The following is a 26,163-nucleotide window of genomic DNA, read 5'->3' as shown; positions in this document are numbered from 1 at the left end:
ATGTCGGAAGCATACGTCAGAGAAAGACGAAAGATACAGAAATACATTAGTGGGAGTGAGAGGGAATGACAAAAAAATGTCAGGAAAAAATGTCATGATCATTTTCTCTTGACATTCTTTTCCTGCATAGCACCATAATTCATTTTTCATCAAATATTTAATGCTCGAAATTCATCATGAAAACTTCTGAATACTTTTTGTCTCCGGATTCTTTTTTTTTCTGCCACCATCATATATTCGTTCTCACTATGAAGAAGGATGTTTTAGGATTTGTGTAGGCAACAGGGAGGATGTGTAGACGAGGAAGAAAAAAAAGCAACGCAAATAATAAATTGTTATGATTTACGATTCTAGGATTTTCATTACATATATTCTCTATTATGTACTCATTCCCCATAAGTTATCCTTCCAGCTGAGCCACCACCACCTTCGTCCCCCGCCTCCCCGCCGTGCGACCCCCCAGAAAACCCGCACCCTCGTCAGTGTGGTGTTTGAGGGAAAATGGAGAAGTACACCGCGTATATAAATTGTTTATTATTGCTCCGCTTTTTAGTTGCTGCTACTTTAACAACAATATACACAACATGGTAGATTTACCTCTGCGCCAGTTTATAATTCTCGCCGATCCGGTTGTCGCGGTTTACAACATGGATTTCCCGTCTTTCCAACCCCCGTTCGAACCCCCCGTAGTCCGGGAATACACCCATATTTCACATACTATGGAAATTATTATTGTGATAAATGATCATATTCATTGGCGGGGGGTAAAAGTGTACTGGCGCGGGTGCTTTTCTTTCATTATTAATACCACCCAGAGGATACAAACACCAAAAACTCACTAACTCACAGAGCTCTAAGTAAATCTCACCTGAGAGCTAGGTATCGATAATTCCACACCGCGCTCGAGTTCGCGCGTCTGTACGAAAGTCTCACCTCACTTCCTTCCTAAAGCCAATCATGTGTAGGTATAAGTCCCAAAACAGAATACGGTGTGGTTAATTAATGTTCAAATCAATTACACCATCATATTCTCATCGTATACCCATTTTATCCTTGGCAAAATCCCTTAATCATCGTGGTATTTGATGATATTTGAATATAAAAGAGAATAAGGCAACATTCAAGCAAATATGCCTCTTGAGCAAAATTATATGCAATAAAAATAACATAATTTTCCCTTTTCTCTGTCTTCTCTGCTTCAACGCTACAATTTTCAAGTGAAAAATTACCATATATTACGATGCTGAGTTTCGCTAAATTAATTCGATATTTATTCATTACAAACTTGGTTTTGCTCAGTGTTAAATGATATAAATTTATTAACTCGCTTCCTTTCAATTAAAGCACCAAGAAAAGTCACGAAATAAATTTTAAATCAAGATTTTCATTATGGAGAGATTTATTAGGAGAAAATGCCATCTTAAGGATTCTTTTGTAAATATGACGATTCAAGCTTTATATTCCGAAATTTTTAAAATTCTTTTACTTGAAAGAATGAATAAGAAATTATGTTTAGGGGAGACCGGGGTAAAAAGAGTCATTTTCGAATTTTCAAATGCCAATTTCTCCCAAGTTATAAATCGGAAAAATCGGAAAAATTAGGGTGGAAAGCCCTATACACCTACAATTTTTGACAGTAATTTGGAGGTTATGTGATCAGTACTTTGAGAGTTAAAAAAGAAAATAAATTTTTGTCCCATTTCCCAAACTTTTGCGTATTGAGAAAAACGAGTTTTCCGAAGTTTTCCTTCAGCAATTTTCCAATCTGATAATTTTTCTCACTAGCTGGGTTACTTCAGAAAACGTTGCCAAGGTGTATTTTTCAATAACTTTTAATGATTTTTCTAAACAATTATTTGAATCAAAACATACCCCTTGGGGTAGATCGGGTCAACCCATGTAAATCATATGGGAGTTCGAAATTTTTGACATATTTTCTATCCATTTGTTGCAAAATGGCGTGATTGAGAAAATCGCAAAATTCTCTGTTTTAGTGTATAGAAAAGTGAAATTCCTTGTCACGGATCAAAAGGTGAGAAGTTTTGCTATCAACTACTGTCAATCTCCCAGGTGGAAATCATTGGAAATGTCGGAAAATTCGACCGACTTTATTTAGCCAACTGGTGACTATTTTTACCCGCCGCGTTTAAAAAAGTCAGAAGCGGAAGGGTTTAGGAAAAGCTCGAAAACTCATATTTCCCGGGGAGATAGAGAAAAGTGGTCTGAGACAATGTTGTAGGCAAGGAAATTTCCTATAAGAATGACATATTGAGGAAATTTTCTTGTTCTTGGGGAATCCTGCAGATAAAGATTTATGCAAATTGACTTTTTTTACCCCGGTCTCCCCTACATTCTTTTATTTTATTTATTAAAAAATACAGAGAAGAAAAATATTGTTTCTGAGAATTAAATTACGCGATCAATTAGCTAAAGGAATATCTATCTTGCCCGCAATAAATTAAAACGATGAGATTGCCAAAATAACTCAGAATTCTTTAATGAAGCCAGAAAATTTTGGCTCACCTACTTTCACAAAAATAGGTCATGTTTTTTAAATTTATATTTATTCTTCGGTGATAAACACAAATCAATACTGAAGGTAATAAATCAGTGAGGAAAAAAAATGTTCTTAAAAGTGCGAAAAAATGTGTATAAGAAAGTTCTTGTTGGAGCGAATAAATTTAGGGTGAGGTATCAAAATAAAATATTTAAAACAGGTAATATTGATTTTCTTGCGCGCTGTATTATGCTGGGGTATAGGTCTGATTTTCCACGATAAAATTCACCTCGAAATGATGTACGACATACCATGTAGAAGCCACCACTCTGATATAAAGTTCATGTTCCATAAAATCAGACCATAAATATTTGCTTCCAATAAATATAATTCACACGCAAACATTCCACCCTCATCCGGGGAGAGTAATTTCCAAGTGTCTCAAGGTCACTGACACACCCTGTGACACGGTGTGTTTTACAAATTGTTCCCCATTTTGACCGAGAACGAGAGTTAAACGATTTCGCTAATTTCCCCCATTTTTGTCTTCTCGAAGAAAACCCTTCTTTTTTGGAGGTGTACAAAAAAAAACGAGAACTTTTCCCAGGGAGTTGGACACAGGGATGTGGTGAGATAAATTTGAAAAAGTCCCTCAAGTTGAGGGTTTTCTTTTTTTGAAAAGTTTTCCCACACAGTGGAAAGCTCGCCAATTTGTCTGAGTGGGAAGCCACGGGGGGACAAAAACTCCTCTGACTTTTGAAATGGCAGAAAGAACAAAGGAGCAGCAAGTTTTGCTAAAAATATCTTGTGGTCAGCAATCAAATAGATGAGATGGGAACTTAATTGGGCATTTGATTGACTGGTTGGGATAAAATTTTCGAGAGGGAAAAGCTCATATAAGATTGGTTAACAATACAAAAAAAACTTCAACTCTGGATTTTCTCCTTTTTCCCTCTCTGCAGATCCTCCCGATATTGCGGTGGAAAAATCCTGGGTGCATTCAGGAGAGGGATTTGAAGCTCAACTCGTTTGCATTGTTCATGCTGACCCACAGCCAACGGTAAGTTGTACAAATTAAATTCTTTTTCCTACCCTCCTCCCTTGTCCCGTTCTCAGAACTATATCTTAAATTGGGGTTGCTGGAAGAAGGGAAAAAAATAAAGGGAATTTAGTAATGAAGATTATTCCGGAGCACTGAATGTGGGGCAACAAAAATTCCAAGAAGAGAAAATATCTTTCCCTGGGAAAGTACAAAATGTGAATTGCTCGTGGCGAAAAGAGATTTACTGGCAACACTTTCTAAAATTACACACCCCCCACGGAAGTATGCAGAAGTGCGCGCGGAGGACACCCACCCCCACCCACGAGATTCCCCAAGTCCTCCTCATTGAGGTAGGGGGAGGTGGAGGAAGGGTGACAATGTGGTGGCGGAAATAAAAATTACAACCCCATTTATCATGACTATGTGGTGTAGTGGTCTGAAACTGGCAAACGCTATATAGTGCTAATTCGGTGAATAATGAGCAAAAGACCATTTTAACTCATAACCACCACTCGAGATCCACACAATTCCCCTCGAGCTCTCGAAAAATTGTTCTACATGCCGCTAATTTAGTTACATAGAGGAGGGAATCTCATCCTGCTCTCGAGGTTTTCGTGGGATGCTGCTCAGCTCATTTGGGAGGGAGAGGGGGTGGTATGATGGGGTGGACAGGACTTTTTAAATTTTTAAATTATAGAGAGACAAGTGAGAAGGAATGGAAATTACTGTGCCAAAATTACAATAGGCAGAAGACCAGCAAATTGCAATTTAAGAATACCTCCACGCCCCTTCGCATACGCCCCAACATTGTTCCAACTTTAATAATCATGCGGAGAGAAAATGGCAATTCTACGGGAATTCTAATTTGGCACATTTCGTTTGGTAAGTGCTTCCACAAGATTAAAATTCTTACCTAACTTTGTGGAACAAATTTAATGAAGTTTGAGGCTGGGAAGTATTAAAAACTTAAACCATTGCATTTTGGGAAAGTATGTTGCAGAATGAAAAAGCTCATTTTGTGAGCTTTGTTGCGGGAAAAAAAATCTTGCGAGTTATTTCATTAAATAAATTGTAAAATACCAACTAATTAACTTGATTGAAAAGAAGAATAAGAACTCAAGAAAACTCTTTTTCTTTAAGCTTGTGATTGATATTCTCAAAACTTTAATGAATAAATTATATTATTTATTTAAAAGAATTAATTTTCTAATGGAGAAGACCACAAGAAGATCACATTGCATTAAAACAAAAATTAAATGCATGCTATTGAAGGAAATTTGAGAGAATTCCTCCCTGGGGCTTAATCAAAATGAACACAATTACTCTGCAAGGAATCTTCCACTGCACGAAGGAACCCTCTGTAAATAATAATATTGAATTTGTCAAATTAATTGTTTATGTTTCCTGTATATATGCTCAAAATTCAACATTTATATTGAGAAATCACACGCTGGCATTGCTTAGAATGTAGCAGCAAGTAAATTAAACAACAGAGATTTGTTTGCACACTGATAAACTAATTTTCTCACACGACCAATGTCACACATAAAATGTTTAACATCAGATATTTTATTTATATACATTAAACATAAATATATAGACATTATTTTAGACACTATGAAGGGGGGAAAATCTCTTAATTTGAACGATTCACGAATGTTGCTTTCTAAATTTTCACGTACAGTTCTCTGCACGTCATATTTAACTTTCACAACCCCCACCCACACCCCATCAACCCCATCGTTGTATTTCTAGCAAACCCCGTCCCAGAGGATGGTGAAAGGGTTCTAATTCCAACATATGAATGTCCTCACGACTCATCTCCCATTCATGCTTTTTCGCTTTCGCCCCAATCCCCAAGCATGGAATTGGGGGGAACGGAGAGTTTTGCTTTGGGGATACAGACGGAATTAAGCACGACACATGTGATTATAAATAGGGGTCAGATGTCATCTTCGTCCACGAGGTGTAAATGCTCACCAACCAGCCCCACCCACCCCTATCCGTCGCCCTCTCTCTCTCTGTGGGATCACACTCTGCCGTGAGGATTATGGTGAAAATTTGCAAATATTCACAAACATGTTAGTTCAGAGTCAACATAAACTTCCAAGTGATAATATTACCTACACCGCCCCCCCCCACCACCCCAAAAGACCCCTCTATACACCTCATATTACAATAATAAAACAGAATTCAATATCAAATAGCATTTCTCGGAGGAAAGACGCGGAGTTTTCGTGTGAGGAGTGGTCTTTAAATGGTCTAAACAATTTGCATAAAATGATTGTGTTAATGGAGGCGCCGGGTGATTATAAATATTTAATGAAACCCTCGCACTCATTGTCAGTTACTTCCGTTTATAGACCCAAAAAATCCTCAAGTCTTGATGTAAATACTCAGAAATATGCATATATACCTACATAGGAATGTATAATATAGAATTATCGCATTTTCTTATATGCCGTAATTAAAGTAAATTGCTCAATTTATGGGAAACCGGGACTAAGTGAATCAATTTAAATAAAATGACTTTTTGGGGCTTAAATTCTGAGTAGTTTTTTAAGCAGAAAATCAAACAATTTAATAGAAAAGGCTTCCTGAACTTATCTTGATTTTTTTTTTCTTCTCGAAATTAAATAAAATTACGATAAAATTCATAAATTTTCTCACACAAAATTAAAGCTTTTAATAAAGTACTTTCTTTGTAAAATTCTAAAGAAAATAAACCTAAAATCTCTGTGAAAATTAGGTAGGTATACATAAGATTATTCAAAGGGATTTCCCTCGCAGTGAAAAAAAAATCACAAAGTAGGTACTTTAAGTTCAAAAGGGAAAGGTTGTATGGAATATAGTGAAAAATCTATGTAAAGTATATGCTCACATAGATAGTGTTCTTTGGCAGTTTATTTGGAAAGTTTAATGTATTCGCAGAAGGTATTACCAATTCTAATTTGAAAAGTTCCAAAGGAGAGAAAGGTGCCAAAAGGGAGAGGTGTGTGTGTGTATGTGAAAGGGAACGTTGAGCAATGGAAAGTGTTTGGCTTTTGAAACGCAAAAGGTACTCAATGGAGTCATTATAGAATTATCACATTATCGAGGTATTTATGGATTTTTCGCCCCTCCAGGGAAATTGGATAATTGAGGATGAACGTCTATTGAGACACCCATAGGAGCTCCGCCTAATTTACACCAAATTCACGGGGTATAATACCCCAAACTCTGTGTGTATGTACCAAAAATCGAAGGCGTTCTTGTGGGTTCTGCTTTGAGAAGGTGGCAGCGGCGTGAGGGCTTGGTGGTGTAGGAATTTCACACATTGGAGAATTTTCGGGGAGTGCGGGAAATTGCTGAGAAAACACCCTCTGAGGAATTTCTCAAGACGCGCCACTCTTAAACGTGAAAATGGAATATTGGCAATAAAATGAATTATTTATTTCGGAATTTCGCATCAACGATTTCTCATCGTTCGATGTCTTACGATATAGCATTGCTGGGCTAAGATATGCACACACATAGAGCAAGAACGAGAGAGGGAATCCTCTTTGAATTTTCTCCATCAAATATTTGAACATAATTTGTATAAAATATCCATTAGAAATTGTTATTTATCTGTTTGGGGTATGTTGTTTCACCTCCTGAATTCATAAGATTCACTCCCAAAAAATAAAATCCACTATACAGGTCCAGACGATCTCATGATGGGGAAGGGAGGGGTGGAAAAATATATATACTCTAACAAATTTGTGAGGCACATGAGAATAAATAGTAAGTGATATTAGGTGGTTCATATGGTGAGATGTGGACCTAAAATGACTTCTCGACATTTCTCCCACTGGAGCAGCAATATCAAGGGGTAGAAACATTTTCAATTGTAAAATTACCATAATGACCATTTATTGCCCCCAAGAGGGATGGTGGTGGCTTCCTTTTAGCTTTTCATCCCTCGATTTCTTCCACAAGTTGGGAATTCTCTCATGCAATCTTCCGGTTTGGTATTGAAATGGATATTTCAGCTAGATTTACCAACTCTTTAAGCCATATATGAGAGAATTATGCAAGCTTTTCCCTCAAAAAGCTCAATGAAAAGATTTATTTTTATCATTTAAACGCTAAAATGTGGAACAGTGAAGAATAAAAATTTTAGATAAAAATTCTTACGTTATTCTCTTCTACATTTTATTTATGTAGAGAAAATTTTATTTAGTTTCCAAGCGGAGGCTGAAATTGAAATTTATAATCTATTGAGAAAATAAGGAAAAGTTTTCTAATACTGTGGAATATGCTGTCTATATTTGGATTTCAATTTAGCATCATTTTTTTACACGTGGATAAGGTTTTCTCCATCTCTAGAGGCTATTTTTCCAATTTTTCCAGATCCCGCCAATGGGCCCAGATCATCCCCGATGTCACCCCAAATCCACTTCAACATATATTTATGTTGGGGTAGTTCAAATGGGTGGGGGGCGTGTTTGTTACTTTGTGTATTTGCGAAATAGGGATGAATAATTTATCAAACCCCATTTTGCTGTTAGGGCCAAAACAGTGCGAGAATGTGGGAAGAGATAATGTAAACCTTGAATAAGCCCAGCAGCCCACGTTCCCTCCACATCTACCTATATTCCATACCTATCATGTTCACATTTTTCACCAGACAAACCCTAAATGGTACACTAAAAAATTGCTAAATTCGAGTAATTATTCACAAAATCCAATATTTATCCTACCCTCCATCCATAGGGCCAAAATCATACGTCAATTCGTTCATGATGAGGTTTCTCGCAGCATTCAATCGAATAATATTGTGAATTCGCAATCAATGGGGCAGAATCGATAAACTACTAATTATAAATTCACATTCATCCATGACAAAATTGGATGGAAGTGTTTGACTTGTTGTGAATTAATCCAGACACAGAGAGAGATGAGAAATGCAACAATCTGAATAAAACCCTCCATCACCCCATCAAATCATAAATGTTGTCTCTATGGTCGCCCAAGTAATTGCCAATTGAGTTGAGAGAAAAGGGAGGATATTCCCTTACAATGGCATAAGTCCCTCTTCAAGCTCATATGATGGAGGCATAAATCCATTTGTCAGAGGCAAGAATCACTCCATTTCATTGTCCATTTTAACTCTATCCCTTAATTGATGATGATACGCTAAAGTAAATATTAATAAAGCTCTTGGATGCCCTTGGATTTGGACTCTATATCAGTGCGACAATGAAGTGTGTGTCACCAATATTTCTCACATAAATAAAATATGATTGATGCGTTGTAGCTATACATCAATTTATGTTACGTTATGTCGTAGAAAAAACATGTTATATAGAATTCATTGGATTGAATTTCATTTTGTGAGCTTTTACAGGACTAATGTTTAAGAATTAGATTAATTTTGATCGTTTCGGATTTCATTTGAAGTTTTATTCTGTAAATGTATTATTTCAAATTAAAAAAATCATTTAAATAAAAATTATGCAAATATATACTTTCATAAAAAAATGTTTTTTAGACATGTTGATCCATTAGTTAACTATTTATTAAGCTTGAAAATTCGGGCAAAATCAGAGTGGATTAACCAAATATTAAGTGAAAAATCACATCAAATCTAATAAAGCTTCTATGACATGTAAAAGCTTTCGATAAAAGCGAATTTTTATTGACATATGTTTCATTCTATTAGTTAGCGGCCTAAAATATGTATGAAAAACATCCTCTGTCGAATGTTATGGAATTAAATATTTCATATAATTAGCTTGTTTTACAAAATCTAAATATTTAGCAATTAAATAAATTAAACAGCTAATTAAAATTTTTATTGTACAATAACGTATGCTTCACTAATATCCCACCTCTGCTATTTTTATCTCAAAACATTTAATCACATTTTAAAATAATAGATAAAAGCATATAAAAATTGAAACTTTTTTACTACATATATGCATTATTTTATAGCTTCAAAAAGAGCATGGAAATAAAATTCCAAAGCTGCTTGAAAGAGACCATCTTTCTTGAGCTTTATGCTTTGTGGAGATGGGGTGTTCACCTCCAAGGAGTATATTAAATTTTTGGAAAGACCTCTGCCAGCCATTTTGCAATCGTAAAATTCCTTCCTCCATGCATTGCGCATACAAAATATTAAAACCCCACATCATGAGAAAATAATGCAGAAAGGGGTGCGGTAAAATAATTATTTATCTTCCTGTTTGATGCTTATAACGTTTTACGTATGTAGGAGAGATAGTTTTAATGTGTGGGATGTGAGAAGGAACTTCACAGTGTATTGGGGATGGAGCTTTGTGGGGGATGTTGTAAAATGAACATCAAAAATCTTCATCAACCATTTCGGTCTTACGGGTGAAAGTTTTGCTGTGCCGCAGAGTCTATACCCTGTGGGGGTGGTGGCTTGATTGGTGGGGTGTTGGTGGAGAAGAAGAAGAAAGGGAATTGGTGGAAATTGTAAATTCCACCCACAATTGAAAGTTTAATTGAATGCTAATGGTTCCACATGTGTGCCAGGATTATATAGAATGAATTGATACATCCATACGTGCGGGTGGGCGGCGTCTCTCCCTTTGGTTTTGGTATTTGTGGAAAATGTCTACACGATGATTCTCACACAGTCATTAAAGTCCAAAAAGCAGTTTTATCGCGTGACCCCAATTGAAAGGGGTTGTCCTACCCTCAATATTGGAGAGACAGAGAACCCCTAAAACCTCACAGGTTTGGAAGGTGTGTAGTATAGCATGCCGGGGGAGTTATGGTAAATGAGAGAAATTCAAGTTTAGTCAGCAATGACTTAAGTGTTGAAACGTACAAGATATATTCATCCTCTCCTCATGGAATCCACTTGTGATATTCATCCCCCAAAACTGCTCGTCCGGATAAGAGCACTGTTGAATTATTCACCAGAGCTGATGTGTACCAAAATATTGCAATTCGGTCCTACGCCCTCTGCACACCATCATCAGGTCTCTCTTTCCCACACTGGGGGACACACAGGAGAATGCGGTGGAGGAGACGGGTAAAATATTCTGGGGGTGCTGCCTCAACTCATGTGCGGCTCAGAGGGAGTCTATACATCGAGAAAGTGCTTTTAGGGTTGCTCTTACTTCAGCTCCTTTAAATCACTTTGTATTTGGGGGGATCTTCCTCTCGCACCCGATCGTCTCCTCGACACCTCACATACAGTCTCTGGCCCAACCATCATTCCACGAACTCCCCAAGGAGAAGTGATATTCAAAGATTCCTCGTGTGAAAATGGAACAGAAGAGTGTTTACACTGTTACAAATCGTTCCCAATTTTTTCACTAAAGGGAATTTGGATTTTTGGAAGATTTTTCTTTTGGGAAATCTATTGCTTTTTCTAATAAATACATACATATATCATGTTAACAGTTTGATGATATGTTCTTAAATTTTTCTTGAGGACTCTAAGAACAGTCAGAAAATAAATTCAAGGCATAGCTTTTTTTTTGGTTTTCTGATTTTTCCAAGACTCTTACAAGAAAAAGTTAATAAATTAATAAAAAGTTAATTCTTTTAAAAGAATCTTTAAAAGTTGAAAATTGAAACAAATCTAAGATTAAAAAAATTTTTCTAGTCTATCTAGGAGAAATTTTCCTCTAGTCCATAAAAAAGCCCCAAAGCTCTTTTCCTCGAAAGCACTTTCTTCTATATATTTTGTTTGAGTGCTATTCCCAGGTGCTACGTGAAAGCCTCACACTATTTGTAGCCGTGTAGTATAAAATGTTGTCAGTGCGGTTGCTTCTAAGTGAACCTCGAAAGTGTGATATTTTGTCGATGAGGTTTGGGGGTGAATGATGAAAGTTTCTGAGATAATATCCCGAAGTGCTGGTGGGGGGAATGGATAAAAAAGGGTTTTTCAGTCTTATGAATCACATTCCAGCCAACCCACTTCAATTCACCACCCACCCCCAAAAACGCCCCCGTCAGGCACCTGAGCCCCGGTCTCGACAAACCCACGAGGCAGATGACAAATTTTAGGAGAGGGCACCAAGAGAACAAAAGCACGAATGAATAAATAATTCTCCTCTTTTACCAACCTTTTTTTTCGTTCTTTCTCTCCTTTTCAGGTGTCCTGGTTCCAGAATTCCTTCCCAATTCAGCCCACAGATAGGCGTGTGATGTCATCGCGGGGAAATAAGCACACTCTCAGCATAAAGCATGTACAATCGGAGGACTTTGGTAATTACAGGTGAGTTGTAAATCAACCAAAAGAGCCACCCTATTTTGCTTAATTTATTTCATCACCTCAAATTACAAACATCAGATACAACACACAAATTGAACAACCTTCATTTATGTCCTCATCTCAATGGAGAGACCTCTCCGCATTCATTCATGTTTCAATATGCTACAAAATTACTCGCCCACTCTATACATTGGAGCACATTGTGGAATATTGTTGATATTTAGCTCAATTTTCCCTTCATTCACCGCAACAGTTTACACTTTAAGTAATTTATTAATAACATTGATTGTGAAAATGTGTGTCAAAAACACTCGCTAAATGATTGTATACCATTGCTAAAATTCAATGATTAAATTTTATTATGAGATGACTCCCCTTTCATTGTGCACTAAATGTTAATCTACTCGAAAGTGAAACTATAGAATTAGCAACAAAATCTAATAACTTTAGCTCATTTGACATTGGTCAGCTATACCCCCTGATTAGAAGATTAAAATTTTCCCATGTTCACGAATTTTCAATAAAATCGTTAAATATTGATAAATGTTGCTAATTAGCTAAATAATTTTAAAACAATTTAATATTTAATCAACATGCTATTTAATTGAATTGCAGCACAAAATTAAATTCATTCTGATTATAAAATAATGATAAGTTTAAAAGCTAATTATTCAAATAATCTATTAACAAATTATCAACATTTTGTAATTGAAATTGCTAAAATTTGCAGACTTTAAATTAGGTAACAAAAATAATTTTTTAGTTGAAAATTCCTTTTAAATCTATGCAAGAAATTTTCTCGGTCCCAAATATTAAAGATGGAAAAGAAGAATTTAACTTTAACGACGTATACATAAATAACTCTAATAACTATTATGTAGTTAGTAAGCTAAATTACATAATCGGTTTATGTAATGTACGGTTATTCCCACGAAAAGCAAGTTAACATTACCCTAAAAAGGTTTCGCTTAAATGCTATTAAAGTATTAGGGGGAAAGGGAGTGAGAGAGGTAATTTAGCAAGTTTGGAAATGCTATCAAAATAGTTAAAGAATTTTGTGAAAGTTCCCACTGAAATATTCCAGCAAGGGCAATACATATTGCATTTGATATAGGTACCGCATGCTGAGGAAGGGTGGTAGAACCATGGAATGCTGGATGATTGAAAGAAGTGGCAAAGAGTTGGGAAAATTAGTCACACTCTCGATGTAACTTTGTGACACTCATGGAAGGGATTGAATTTAGTTATAAGAGTGGTCAAAAACAGAGGAAGAGAGAGAGAAGTTTGTACTTTTATGGGAAAAGGAATATTGGACTAATTTTGCCTTCTTTTTTCTTTAAAAAAAATACTTTAGCTGTGTGGCTGACAACTCCCTGGGGCGTGCCAAGAAGTACATGGAAGTATCTGGTCGTCCAGGCCCCGCTGAGTTCATTTCGCCGCCATGGAGTAGGTTTGTGGATTCTTACAACATGACGTGGAAGGTAATGAGCTACCCACCACTTCAAGAAGTTCGACTTCTCTACAGGAAGTTGCTGGTTAGTGTGCACACAAGTTTTACTTTATGAGCAAACAATCAAGTTTGGTTTTAGCCATTTCATACATAGACACTTTATATTGATTTATAAGTATACAACACCCCCTTTATGTTCTCTTTTTTCAATCTACCCCCCTGACGTTACCACCCCTCGACTTTCCGGATGAATAATTAATAATACTCCCACCCCGACTTTGGGATTGGCAACGTGAAAATTGCTCGATTCAACTCATTAATCTTCGGTGCGAATGATTAGATGAACGACACATTCCAGCAGCCAGGTCGATGGCATGACGTGATCCTGACCCCAACGCCAAGATCTTCACCGGAACCCAGTGAGCACATAATGTCATTCCACCTGCGTGGTCTTCAGCCATCTTCGGTGTATGAAGGGATTGTGCAGGCAAAGAATCGATATGGATGGAATGAGGTAAATATCACTGCATTTTAGTGTTTTGTCCCGCCTAGGAAAATAATATGCTAGTATGTTGAATATATACGTTCCCAAGACGCCGTGACGCTTACAATCCCCCGGCGTGACGAACTCGACCCACATTTTCAAATCCTCCCCGGAGCAAACCACTCTCGCAGGGATTTTCTATACCACCACCACTACAGACAATATTAAATTGACTCGGGGAGTTAGCGACAGCATAAACTTTTCTACCCCCTCCTCCGCACTTCTTTCCCACATGAAACATTCCCACATATCCGATAACCTTTGCCTTTGCAACATTTAAGACATTCTTTTGGGATGTTTTCGCCCATTTTTGCTGGTCGCATCAGCTGAATCTGACAAAAACACGCGACTCGTTGGCTCTTGAGATGATACCACGCGATTTCCACGTGTAGATTGCTTTTAGAGAATTCACCTCCAAGCAAATGGGAAAATGTAATCGCCGCCACGGGGAAGACCTACATATATCGTCAATTTGTTCCTTGAATTTGAAGAGAAAAGTGTAAAAAAAAAGAAGGATTTTGTTCCTTCGATGGCGTCGTTATTTTCTCTTTTTCACCGGGAGGAAATCTACTTTACAATAAATGTTATTTAACACTTGGAGGACTCGAATTTCTAACCTCAAACTTTGAGCTTAATTTTCTATTATAAGAAAAACGTTTTTCCGGATTTTCTTTTGACGAACTTGTTGTATTTGAATCCGCCTACACATAGATGTAGAAATTATCAAGATAAGGTGGATAGATTTTAATCTATGGCGGTTTAAAAAAGTCAATTTGGCAGTGATTACCAGTAAAGTCCTCCAAGTGTTAAGCAACTACTTCAGAACGATTTTTTAAGAAAACTAATTTATAGATAACAACATAAATTACAGCGTTGTTTAATTTCGTAAATGATATTGCTAAAATTTGTCCTTTTGTAGACTTTTCATTGAAGGTAAAATTTACAGAAAAAAAAACAATTTTTTGTTATTTTCATTAAAATATTTTTTTCCTGGACTGTTTAAATTTTATTTAAAAAACCATTTTTAACATCTAAATACATTTTTATTGAAATTTAAAATTAATAAAGCTTCCTTCCTTATTGACAAAAACTTTGTGATTGTATAAAATGATTAAATTAGTTTTTCCCCGAAGTGCAAGAGACAAGAGGAAATTTTATATTAAAATGGTTTGTATGAAAATTTCAAGAGAGAGAACATTTTTCATTGCTTTTCCGCCCCCGCACCCACGTTGTTCATGGAAGGCATCTCATTTTTATTTAAAGTTTGGCATAGCGCGCGCGTGCAATTTGTCGATAAAATTAATCACACGGGGATAATCCTAGATTGTCAACATTAAATAATAATGATTTAATAGCAATTTTTCCATCACGAAGCACAGCTTGTAAAGCTTGAGTTTAACCTACTTTCACAGGTGAGTGACATATTTCAATTCTACACACAACGAAGCTCCTCGGAGCCACGACTCGAGGATATGGAGCTTGTGGCGAGTTCAACATCACGGAGTAGAGGTAGTAGCACAGTTACCAAGAGGACGCTCAATTCGTGTCAGCACTTCCTTGTGGGTGTCCTGACATTGCTACTTACCACCCACTACACCCTCGGTCACGTGTGAGGAGCCATCCGATAAATCTGCAGCACTTCATATTGCCGAGGATAAGTACTAAATTTTAGAATTTACAGAGAGAGAGAGAAAGAGAGAGAAAATAGTGCGATAGAGAAAATCCCTGAATTGAAAATATTTTTATTTATATAGAAAATAAATCCCATTTTGCGAATAGTTTTAACAAACAAACAAACATCCTATAATGAAAACCCTTTTCAATTTCTAAACCAAACTTTCTCACGTGATTTTAAGAAAATTCTCTACCTATAATAAAATTAAATAAAAGAAGAAAAGAAAACATTTTAGCTCATAAGACGCGTGTACGAATTATGCGATGTTGATTCTGTGAAATGATTCAATAGAAAAAAAATCCTTTTCGTGTACCAACATCCTTCCCAATCAAGTTTTAAGTGATTAAAGGACAAAAGAAAAGTATATTAAAAATCCTCCCCTAAAAAATGGTCACCCAATCGTTTGTAATTGAAGTGAGATAAATGAATTTGTAAAAGTAATTATTAAAAAAAAAAAAGAAGAATTGTATTTTAGAGAAATAAGGAATAATTTTGAAAGATTACAGACTTTAAATAGAATTATATATATTTGAGTGGGAATACAAAGAGAAAATAGAAATACCGGAATGATTATTATGTCGGCACAAGGTGAGAAAAGAGAGCGATAAAAAAAGACATAATGTAAACTGTTTACTATCATAATATTTAAGCAAAAATGTAAATAGACAAGTTGACTCAACCGGTAAAGCAAAAAAAAAGAATATATAGGAATATAATTTAAGGAGAAGAGGAAAAAATGCAGAGAATGAAAATAAATTAAACGTAAATTTAATTATAAAAAAACACGCTACAAAAATTCCAAGTAAAAACATTAATTAATAATTTCAACACTTCCGGCAAAATGTGAGATAATTTCGTTACACCCCAGCACTACCATCTCGCTTTTCGTGTGACGCAATGCAAGTTAGTGAGGAGAAGAGAGTAAATATTCCTTTTTATGTTGAAGGAGAAAAAAACCGGCAACATCCGAAAGCCCGTGCTAGTTTATTCGAAATAGTTAAAGTTTCGTAGCATGGAAACCAAACTGTGTGGAAGGGAAATAGAGATGAGAATGTCTCACTAATGAAGGTACTCTTTGGGTTGTTTCGGGAAGCAAGAGAGGAGCCCAAGGAAGCGAAACATGTCAATCAAATTCATTTATGATTGTCAAATGAACACCAAAAGTTGAGAGCAAGGAAAGGTAACACAGCGACATGAAACCTCCGGGAGTTTTTTTTTACCTTCATTCCTTCGCAACGAGTCACTTTTGTTGAAGAAAAAGCGACAACTTCACCTGAAATTGTTGATTTTTTCCCAACGTTTTTTGCTGTGAAGTTGTAAAATGGATTCATTTGAGTCTTAAAGAGTATTTCTCGTGTATAAAAAATATTTAAACAGGAAATAAATTCAAAATAATTTCATATTAAATTACATTTAGTCAGAAAATAATTAATTTTGTAACAGTAATAAATTTTACTTTGCAAAAAAAATCATGACAAACTATCTAAATTTCGATTAAATTTTCGCTGAAGTTTATAAAACTATTAATTCTCACCTTTCTCAAAAGCTCAACAGAGTGTCAAAAGTTCAGGACAAAGTGATTAGAAATTTCTCCGAAGAAAACCCTTTTGTTACCGCTAAAGAAACACAAAAGAAATCAAAAAATCACTCCCAAACAATATTATTTGAAATCATAAAATAAATTGAAAGAGTTTTTTCCATGAAATTTTCTCCTCACTAACTTAACTTTTTTCGAAGGAAGAAATTTCAGGAAAGAATTAGAGAAACTTGTGAAAATTAATCTCATATATGACATCATTGGAAAAGGCGTGGAATGGAGAAATTATTATGTGATAAGAATTCGAAAATAGAGCTAGTTTGTTGGAAAAGTCATAAAATGATGAAAACACCATCATTGAGTAAACATCACGGGGACTTTGTAAAAAAAAAAGCAAATAGCATAATCCACTAAAGGTTTAATAGGTGAAGAAAAAAACTATAGAAATCACAAATAAAAGTAAATTTAGGAAATAGAACCACAAGCACATGAATTTTGAGTATATTCAATCCATTAAATCAATTCCAATTTCTTGGAATTTCTCAACAAGTCTGTTAATTTTGGGAAAGATGAAGAGAAAAAATTATTGTAAGTAGTCAACATTTATGAAAATTTTTAAGGGAAAAAAGCATTTAAAAAATTGAAAAATTGATTAAATTATTTATGAAAGTAATTTTTAGAAATATCAAAAAAAACATTCCAAAAGAACCACCCCCAAAATTAAGGAATAAAAAAAGAAAATTTTGTAAATATCGAGTAATTAAACACGCAATGTCAAAAACAATTTTAATTGTGGGGAAAAATCGAGATTGCAAAAAAAGAGAAAAATTAAATCCATGGTGTAAATACAAAAACTTTTTATATGGATGTACCTTAAATACTTAAAGGAAAATTAGCTTTTAATTTGAGAAGTAATTTATCGTAATTTTAGGAATAATATAGCTGTAAGGAAATATACTAAAACATACCATTAAATGTAAGTGTCTAAACGATAAAATAAATAAATAAGGTAAATAATTTACAACAACTCTTCTCTAATACTCGGCCATTTCCCCATTCGCGCACATTCTGCAACGAATACTTGTGTTGAATGCTCTTTTCCTATTCTCGGAAATTTTTCAATAATTCACACCACACTGGATAATTGCTGCAATTTTCTCATACTACTCACATGTCACTGTGCACAACATACCCTATGTTTTCTACACTATTATATGGAAAAACAAAATTGTAAATTTACACGAGTTTCCTCCGGGGGTATTTGCTGTATAACGCTATTTTCTGCAACACTTTAGCCAAATTGTTTGCTAAAAGTCGGGCTTAATAATTGGAAAGCAATAATGTATTCAAAACTGTGAAAGTTAGACCGATTATATTTGCATTGGTTTTGTAAACTTTCATCTATAATTTCAAAAAGCAACTCCATACCACATCCAAAGTTTTCAATGTAATATCTATAGATGAATTTTCCCAGGTCATATGCCTCTAGCTTGCTTAATAAAATATGATTTTGAAGCATTTTATGCAAATTTTAGAACGCTTTTCTAGCATCATTGAGTTGTTTTTCGTATATGCGTATTAAGTATTGATATTTATAAAAGGAGTTTATGCATAAAATATGGAATAAGTGTCCCGCCCGTATTAGAAAATTGATGCAGTTACATTGTTTTGCTATTTTTGCATAATTTAATAACTTAAATGTGCATCAATATTAATGAAATACTCCAGATACTTAAATGTAGCTTAGAAGCTTAAAGCTTTTAAAGTATATATAACCCCATCAATTGAAAAATCCAACAAAGACTTTAAATTCCGAGAAACGAGCACATTTTTTCCTCAAAAATCCCTTTAGGTCAATTAATTCAACAGAGTGGTGCAAAAGCTGCCATCGGGTAGATGGAGGAAGTGGAAATCATCTCTCAAGTTTTGTGTGAAAAAAAAACCCTTTAAAAAAATTCCATTCAACCCACTTCCTCAGTGCAAAGCGCGCGTTCTCCTGGAGGAACAATTCAATTAGAAAATTGTATGATACCATCGCGAGGGGACACAGAAAATTAAATTTTTCTCATGCCCATTCTTCTAAATCACTCACACAGCAGAAAAAGCGAGAGAGCGAAAAAAATGGTGTGTGTGTGGGAAAAAATCTTTCAGAGAGGAAAAAGTGCTAAATTAAAAGTTCTCTATACACAATTTATTTTCCAAAACGTAACCCACATTCATTCCTGGGGGTTGGTTGTTGCTTGTAAATCAATTTGGGGACTAAAGGGGGGATCACCTGTAATTGTTTTTTTCCTCCCATTTGCCGCCTCTTTGAGCTTCCTTCGTATAAGCTTTTCCTCCTCGTTTTTTTTTTTTGCACCATCCCACCCATGCTGTGGTGAATTCAGTTCATTGTATTTGAAGCACTTCCACAACAGTCTACAAATTACGAGGAATTACTTTGTAAGTACATACTCACACCGAACAGTTGGGCATTGTTTAGAAAGTACCCCATCAGGAAGTTTTCTTGAGAATTAGGTCCGACATGTAGGCAAGAAAAATTGAAGATAATTATACTGAAACTGTGCGGATCAGCACATTATTAAATTTGCTTTAAAACACATAATCTAAATTTAAGCTTAAAAATGAGTTTGAATTTAAATGAGTTTATTTATTTCAGGATAGAAAAGCCCCAACATTGAGGCAATTAGGATAGGTTAGGGACGCGTAATCATTTACAGAATAAAATAAAGAAATGACCAAACTGATTTCCCATTTTCCATTAAATTCAGCGAAGAAAAGTTTCATGCATTAATATAGACAAAAACATTAGAGGAAAGCGGGGCAAAAATGTTACTTAAGGATTTGGAAAAAGCTCAAATTGGATAGCATAAAATGACCTGAAAAAGACTTTTAGGTCAAAATAAGTTCTAATGAAATGAGCCATACATTTCGCTTTATCTGTTTGGGAAATATGATATTTTGAGCTTTTTTCAACTCATTTAGCAACTTTTTAACCCTGCTCTCTCCTATACTATGACGTCATTTTTACATTTTCAGGCAGATATTTCCTGTCTTTCCCAGCCAGCTAATTCCACTGCAAAATGTAAAAACTGTTTAGAGTTTACTTATTCCTTTTTATTCTCTACAATTTACGTGTATTCTAATTATTTCATCGGATGAGAAATTTTTCCACACAGAATTGAATGAACTCCTTTAATAAAAAATTAATCTGTTATTTTGAATATTCTTAAAATATGTACGTACGCATCGAATATTTAAAACATTCTCTGACTTTTCTAGTAAAGAAAATCTAGAGCAGAATTTACAAAATTTAAATTTTTAGTTCATATTTTATGAGCGAAACATACTTATTTGATTTAAGCACAACATCGTTTTTGCACACACAAAAAAGAAGAACATCGAGCTGAATTTTGTCGTTCGTAAAACTAAAGTTTGGCCTCATTCGCCACTCGCACGTGGATATTTCCTCTTCCTGGGATTTCCGTGGGTTTGCTTTATGATTAATGGTTATTCAATTCCAACCCCTTTTGCACTCCTCCGATTTTCCCACCGCACAGGGGCTAAAATACTATTTCAATTTTCTCTCGTTTCCCACCCACCTTCTCACATCCACCCACCCCACTGGAATGGAAGTCGGTGTGCGTGCTTGGTTATTTGGGGAGGCCTAGTATCCGGGGTCGATTCTGGATTGCTTCCTAATGGAGGAAAATCCACCATGGTCGTAAAAATAGGAGAGTGATTAAGGAGTGAAGGAAAATTTGATATCTTACTTTTTTCTCCCCAATGGCCCTTTTTTGTCCCACCGGGATGCCTTTAAATTGGACATTAAAGAAGCCAAGGGGATTACACGGTTGGCATCTGTTGTGGTTTCGTACCTTTTATTTATAAAGTAGAAAGGATTAATTAATGTATCCTGAATCGTCGCCGTTGTGGAACACCGGAGCAGCACCGCACACACGCGTAAGAGATAAAAATAATAATTTTAATTTATGTTTTGACTGAGAAACGTAAGGAGAGATGTTACTCGTTTGGCACTTACGTGTGAAGTGAAGTTGGGAATGCATAAGGCATGTGCCGCCTGTTTTGTTGGGCGACACAGAGGCCTGCGCCGCCCCTAACACCTCCCCCCTTGATGAGCTGACGCTGGCAGCTGTGGCCTGGGAATCCGAGAACGGAGTACCGGAGGAGATGAGCGAGTAGGAAGCCTGGGGTTCCGATAGGGTCGACGTTGAGGCTGAGGACGCGCTGGGACATCAACTGTTGCCGGTGTTTGATCAGCTGACTCAGGTGGATGAAGACCATAGTCGAAATCAAACGGTATGGAGTTTGGGTGATCTTCAGTTGGAGGAGAAGGAGATGACGTGTCCATTGTGGCGAAGCGTGGTCGAAGCTGATTGATGTGACTTCGAATGAGCTTGGTTCCATGTTCCAGGAAGATTCGCACATTGTACATAACACGGCCCCTCTTCTCGACAATTTCTCCAGGAGCCCAAAAAGATTGGTTCCGGCGGAAGCATTTTGCCATGACTTCCTCCCCCCTTGTAAATGAACGATCCTTGGCGCCGTGCTTTTTGTTGAACTGTTGTTCCATAGCTGTGTTTCGCTGAAGGTCACCATGGTCGGCAGGAGGTTGTGTGAGAGAAAGAGTGTTGCGCAGAGATCGTCCAAGCATGATCTCGGCTGGTGAAGATCCATTGAATGAGTTCACGTTTGGTGTACATCGGTAAGACATTAGGAACTTTGCAAGAGCTGCCTGAATGTTGTGCTCCCCAGAGAGCTTTGAGAGTGAACGCTTCAGAGTGTCTACAAAACGTTCTGCGAGGCCGTTGCTCTGGGGGTGAAATGGCGCTGTGGTCACATGTTTGATTCCGCGAAGCTGACAGAATTCTGCAAATTCTGTGCTTGTAAATTGAGGTCCGTTGTCTGTCACAAGCGTTTCCATGAAACCAAGACGAGCACAAGCATCTAAGATTTTGGAAATTGTAGCAGATGATGTTGTGGATGTAGTAGCGTAGACTTCTGGCCACTTTGAGTGTGCATCCACGAGAACCAGGAACCATTGACCATCGATAGGCCCTGCGTAGTCAGCATGTACCCTCTGCCATGGCCTTGTGGCAAGGGGCCATGAGGAAAGATTGAATTTGATCGGATTTTTGGCAACTGCAGCACATTTGGAGCAGGATTTGACTACATTTTCAATTTCTGTGTCCATGTGAGGCCAGAAAACGTATGAACGAGCCAACGCCTTCATGCGATTGATACCCGGATGAGCATCGTGCAGCTGCTTGAGAATTGCGCTCCTCAGTGTAGGTGGTACGACGATGCGATCCCTGTAGACAATGCAGTTCTGGACGAGGGTGAGGGAATCGCGAAACTTGTGATAGTTTGCCACTTCCGGAGAAAAATTTGCTGTTGAGCGTGGCCACCCGTTGCGGACATAGTCCGCGACTTCTTGGAGAGTCGGAGATGAAAGAGTGGCAGTTTCCAACATTTTGAAAGTGACTGGGAACTTTTTGTTGACATCGTTGATGAGAATGCTGTCAATGTTGACCTCTTCGTTAACCATTGCGATAACGAACTCCTCATCGTTTGCCTTCTGCTGCTGAATCAAACGGCTGAGTACATCAGCGCCACCAAAGTCATTTGTTGGGATGTACTGGATGTCAAAGTCGTACGCGAGCAAGATGAGAGCCCAACGTTGAAGTCGGTTTGCAGTCTGCACTGGCACTCCCTTCTTAGAGCCGAAAATTGAGAGAAGCGGCTTGTGATCCGTTTGCAGAATGAACTTTCTCCCGTAGATGTAAGTGTGGAACTTTTTCACTGCGTAAACCAGAGCTAGGCCTTCCTTGTCTGATTGAGAGTAGTTCTTCTCTGCGTTTGTCAAGGTACGAGATGCGTGATAAAACGCTTTGAGCTGCCCATTCTCCATTGTATGATAGGCTACACATCCAATTCCGGTCTCACTGGCATCTGCAGCAACAGTGATGGGAAGGTCTGGATTGTAGTGTGTCAGTAGGAGGTCTGAGGACAGAATACGCTTGACCTGGTCGAATGCCCTCTGACACCGTTCCGTCCAATTCCATTTGACACCCTTCTGAAGCAATTGATCGAGTGGTGCCCTGATGGTGCTGAGAGATTCAACGAACCTTGCATAAAAGGTGATTGCGCCCAGAAAGGATCTGAGCTGAGGAATGTCTTTTGGGGCTGGCATGTTCACAATGGCAGCCACTTTGCCAGGGTCTGGACGTTGACTGAGCCGCTTGAAGACTTGAATGAGAGTTTTCTGATGTTCCTCCTTGGATCGGGATGCTATGAGCACATCATCGAAATAGGCATGTACCCCACTGATGCCTGCGAGCATGGTCTCGATGATTTGCTGAAAAATGCCAGGTGCGGATTTCACTCCCGGACAGAGGCGGTTGAATGTGAAGAGTCCTCTGTGTGTATTGATTGTGAGAAGTTTCCGGGAATCTTCATCCATTTCAATTTGTAGATAAGCATCCGATAGATCAATTTGGCTGAACACTGAGCATGTCGACAGTGTAGCGAAAATTTGATCAGGAGTGGGGATTGGGTAGTGGTGGGTTTCGAGATTGCTATTGAGTCCGGTGGAGTAATCTGCACAGATTCTGATTGAGCCATTTGGTTTCCGGACAACAACAATAGGAGCAGCATATTCACTGTAGTCCACAGGAGTGATGATGCCAAGGTTGAGCAACCTTTGTAGCTCCTCTTCCACCAGATCCATGACGTGAAATGGCACAGATCGTTTTGGCCTGAAAACTGGAACCACTGCTGGCTTCAGTTGTAGATGAGGCTGAAATTTTGTGCATTTTCCCAGTGTGTTAGAGAAAACATCCGGGAAGGAAGCCTTGAGGGATGAGACCACGTCCTCCGTTGACACAGTACTGACATGGCAAAGTGATGAGAGTGGTGCGTCCCAGAGACTGAACACATTGATCCACTCAACCCCAAACACATTGATGTCGGCTTCCGAAACGAGGCATCTCGCTGATTGAGTATCCCCATTGAATTGCACAGAGCACTGGAATTCGCCACGGAAGAGAATTTGATTCCCCTGCGCATCTGTGGCCTTTGTGGGAGTAGGCGACAGAAGCGGTGACCCAATCTGATGCCACACAGATTCTGAGATGATGGTCACATCGGCGCCAGTGTCGAAAAGAAGTTTCACAGGTTTTGCATTGATGGAGACGTCCACGTATTTCCGCTGATCACTTCCAACGGCGCAGACGTTCACGGTTTTCGCAGCATGCTGATTTGGTTTGCCCTGTGGCTTTTTAGAGTTCTGAGAGCTCTTTTGCTGCTTCTGATTGCAATAACCTTCCTTGTGGCCCACCTGTGAGCAATCCTTGCAGGTATGCTGAGAGAAAGGGCATTGTTTGACGAAATGCATTCCCCCACAGAACCAACAGGGAGTTTTGGGCTGTTTTGAAGGTTGTTGATTTCCGCGCTTTGCTTGTTTGTTTTTGGGAAACGCCCCCTTTGATGCTTTGTCATGCCGCTGGACAGAAGAGACGTTTTGTGTAGAATCCTTGGACTCCACCGCAGCGCTTTCAGTCTTCAAATTAACAAGGCGTGTTGCCTCATTGGCCATGAACGAAAGGGTCAAAGTTTCCGGTTTCTCAACCTCGAGCATACGGAGAAGTCGTGTGCGTACTTCCGTGTCTTTGCTACTGCGGAGACTGAGAATGAAAATCAAGCACTTGAAATGCTCGGAAGTGAGGTCTTTGAGCTTAAAATCCTCACATGCGCGGTTGATGAGAGTGGAGTGTGTCTTGAAATCATCAGATTCCTTTTTCTGCAATTGGAGACACCTCCAGCGTGTGTGAAAAAGAGACTCACGGCGTCCGAAAAGATCTTTTAGCTTGGCAATGTTTTCATCGAAATTGAAATCCCGTGGAGCTTTGGGTAGCAGGGAGTTGACGTAGCCCTCGTGGCTCTGAGGGTTGAGCTTCCTGAGCAAGAGACGCACTCGTGCTGAGTCGTCGAGAGATTTGGCGTCCTCACGGAAGATATCCTCGTGCAGAGAAAACCATGAATCGAAAGTGACGCCATTGTCCGGATCGTAAACAAAGGTTTGAATGGTGGGAGCCAATGCTTCGATGGTTAGTTCCGGACGTGCAGGAGGTTTGGAGGAAGCCTCCAAGACATCCATGCGAGCTTGCTGCTGGGCGAGGAGCTCCTGAGTTGCCCTCAGAATGTCCAAAAGAGCGGCATTTTCCGCCATTTTTGCCAAGTAGTTGTGAGGTTATGTTGAAGAAAATTCCAGAAGGAACCTCACATAGATGAGGTGGGTGTGCTTCCGTGGGCAAGGATCACAAATCCTCGTTCGCCAGTTGTTGTGGTTTCGTACCTTTTATTTATAAAGTAGAAAGGATTAATTAATGTATCCCATCCTCGTCGCCAGTTGTTGTGGTTTCGTACCTTTTATTTATAAAGTAGAAAGGATTAATTAATGTATCCTGAATCGTCGCCGTTGTGGAACACCGGAGCAGCACCGCACACACGCGTAAGAGATAAAAATAATAATTTTAATTTATGTTTTGACTGAGAAACGTAAGGAGAGATGTTACTCGTTTGGCACTTACGTGTGAAGTGAAGTTGGGAATGCATAAGGCATGTGCCGCCTGTTTTGTTGGGCGACACAGAGGCCTGCGCCGCCCCTAACAGCATCCATATACGAATTTATTAGAGATAAAGGTTTTACCTTTTTACCTTTACTTCTACCCCGCGCGCGCATGTCCTTGCGTGGTGGGACGAAAGGGAAAATGAAAAGCAATTAAATGCACATAATGGTATAAATATTAAATTCCAAGATACATCGTGACAAAAGCTTTTGCTGCATTATTCCTGCATGAAAATTAAATAAACAAGTAATGTACTTAGAGGAGGAGAACGTGCAGGGAATTATTGCGCACAAAATGTATGTAATTCTGCATCCCATTTTTACCTGTAATCACACCGTTTGGAGCGTCTGCCGCGGTTGCGTTTGTGGCCGTTACCAAGAGGAAAAGTCACGAGGTGACCAAGTAAACCTCATGATGAATGCGAGCAACACGTTATACAAATTGTGGATATTTAAAAAATAAAATAATTACCGGCAATTATGAGTTTACACGTGAAATAGAAAATGAGAAAAAAAAACAGCCATACCGGCACTCATCGTGCGCGGTTCT

The 26,163-nt window shown here is 37.8% G+C and overlaps 2 protein-coding genes across 3 annotated transcripts in view; one reads left to right on the top strand and one right to left on the bottom strand.

The window, feature by feature from the left end:
* Positions 1-17,533, top strand: part of LOC129786068 (protein amalgam-like) — a 132,260-nt gene extending 114,727 nt beyond the window's left edge. Inside the window, exons 7-11 of the mRNA XM_055820871.1 lie at positions 3,460-3,557; positions 11,639-11,760; positions 13,112-13,292; positions 13,548-13,721; positions 15,164-17,533. Of these exons, the coding sequence (XP_055676846.1) occupies positions 3,460-3,557; positions 11,639-11,760; positions 13,112-13,292; positions 13,548-13,721; positions 15,164-15,364 (776 nt within the window). The 3' untranslated portion in view covers positions 15,365-17,533. The remainder of the gene's footprint in view (positions 1-3,459; positions 3,558-11,638; positions 11,761-13,111; positions 13,293-13,547; positions 13,722-15,163) is intronic.
* A 3,277-nt stretch (positions 17,534-20,810) lies between these two features.
* Positions 20,811-25,519, bottom strand: LOC129785947 (uncharacterized protein K02A2.6-like). Of its 2 annotated transcripts, none has more exons than XM_055820628.1 (2): positions 25,412-25,518; positions 20,811-25,340 (listed from the first exon to the last, which is right to left on the bottom strand). In XM_055820628.1, exon 2 carries the CDS (start codon positions 25,212-25,214, stop codon positions 21,081-21,083), a length of 4,134 nt encoding a protein of 1,377 aa, XP_055676603.1. In that variant the 5' UTR covers positions 25,215-25,340; positions 25,412-25,518; the 3' UTR covers positions 20,811-21,080. The 2 variants fall into 2 exon arrangements, 1 of the variants encoding a protein (XP_055676603.1); XR_008750076.1 differs by having other exon boundaries at positions 20,840-20,879; positions 21,006-25,519.
* Positions 25,520-26,163: the final 644 nt, after the last annotated feature.

This window comes from Lutzomyia longipalpis, chromosome 1 (assembly GCF_024334085.1).
Source record: "Lutzomyia longipalpis isolate SR_M1_2022 chromosome 1, ASM2433408v1".
Taxonomy (NCBI): Eukaryota; Metazoa; Arthropoda; class Insecta; order Diptera; family Psychodidae; genus Lutzomyia; species Lutzomyia longipalpis.
This window is presented reverse-complemented; position numbering and strand designations above follow the sequence as displayed.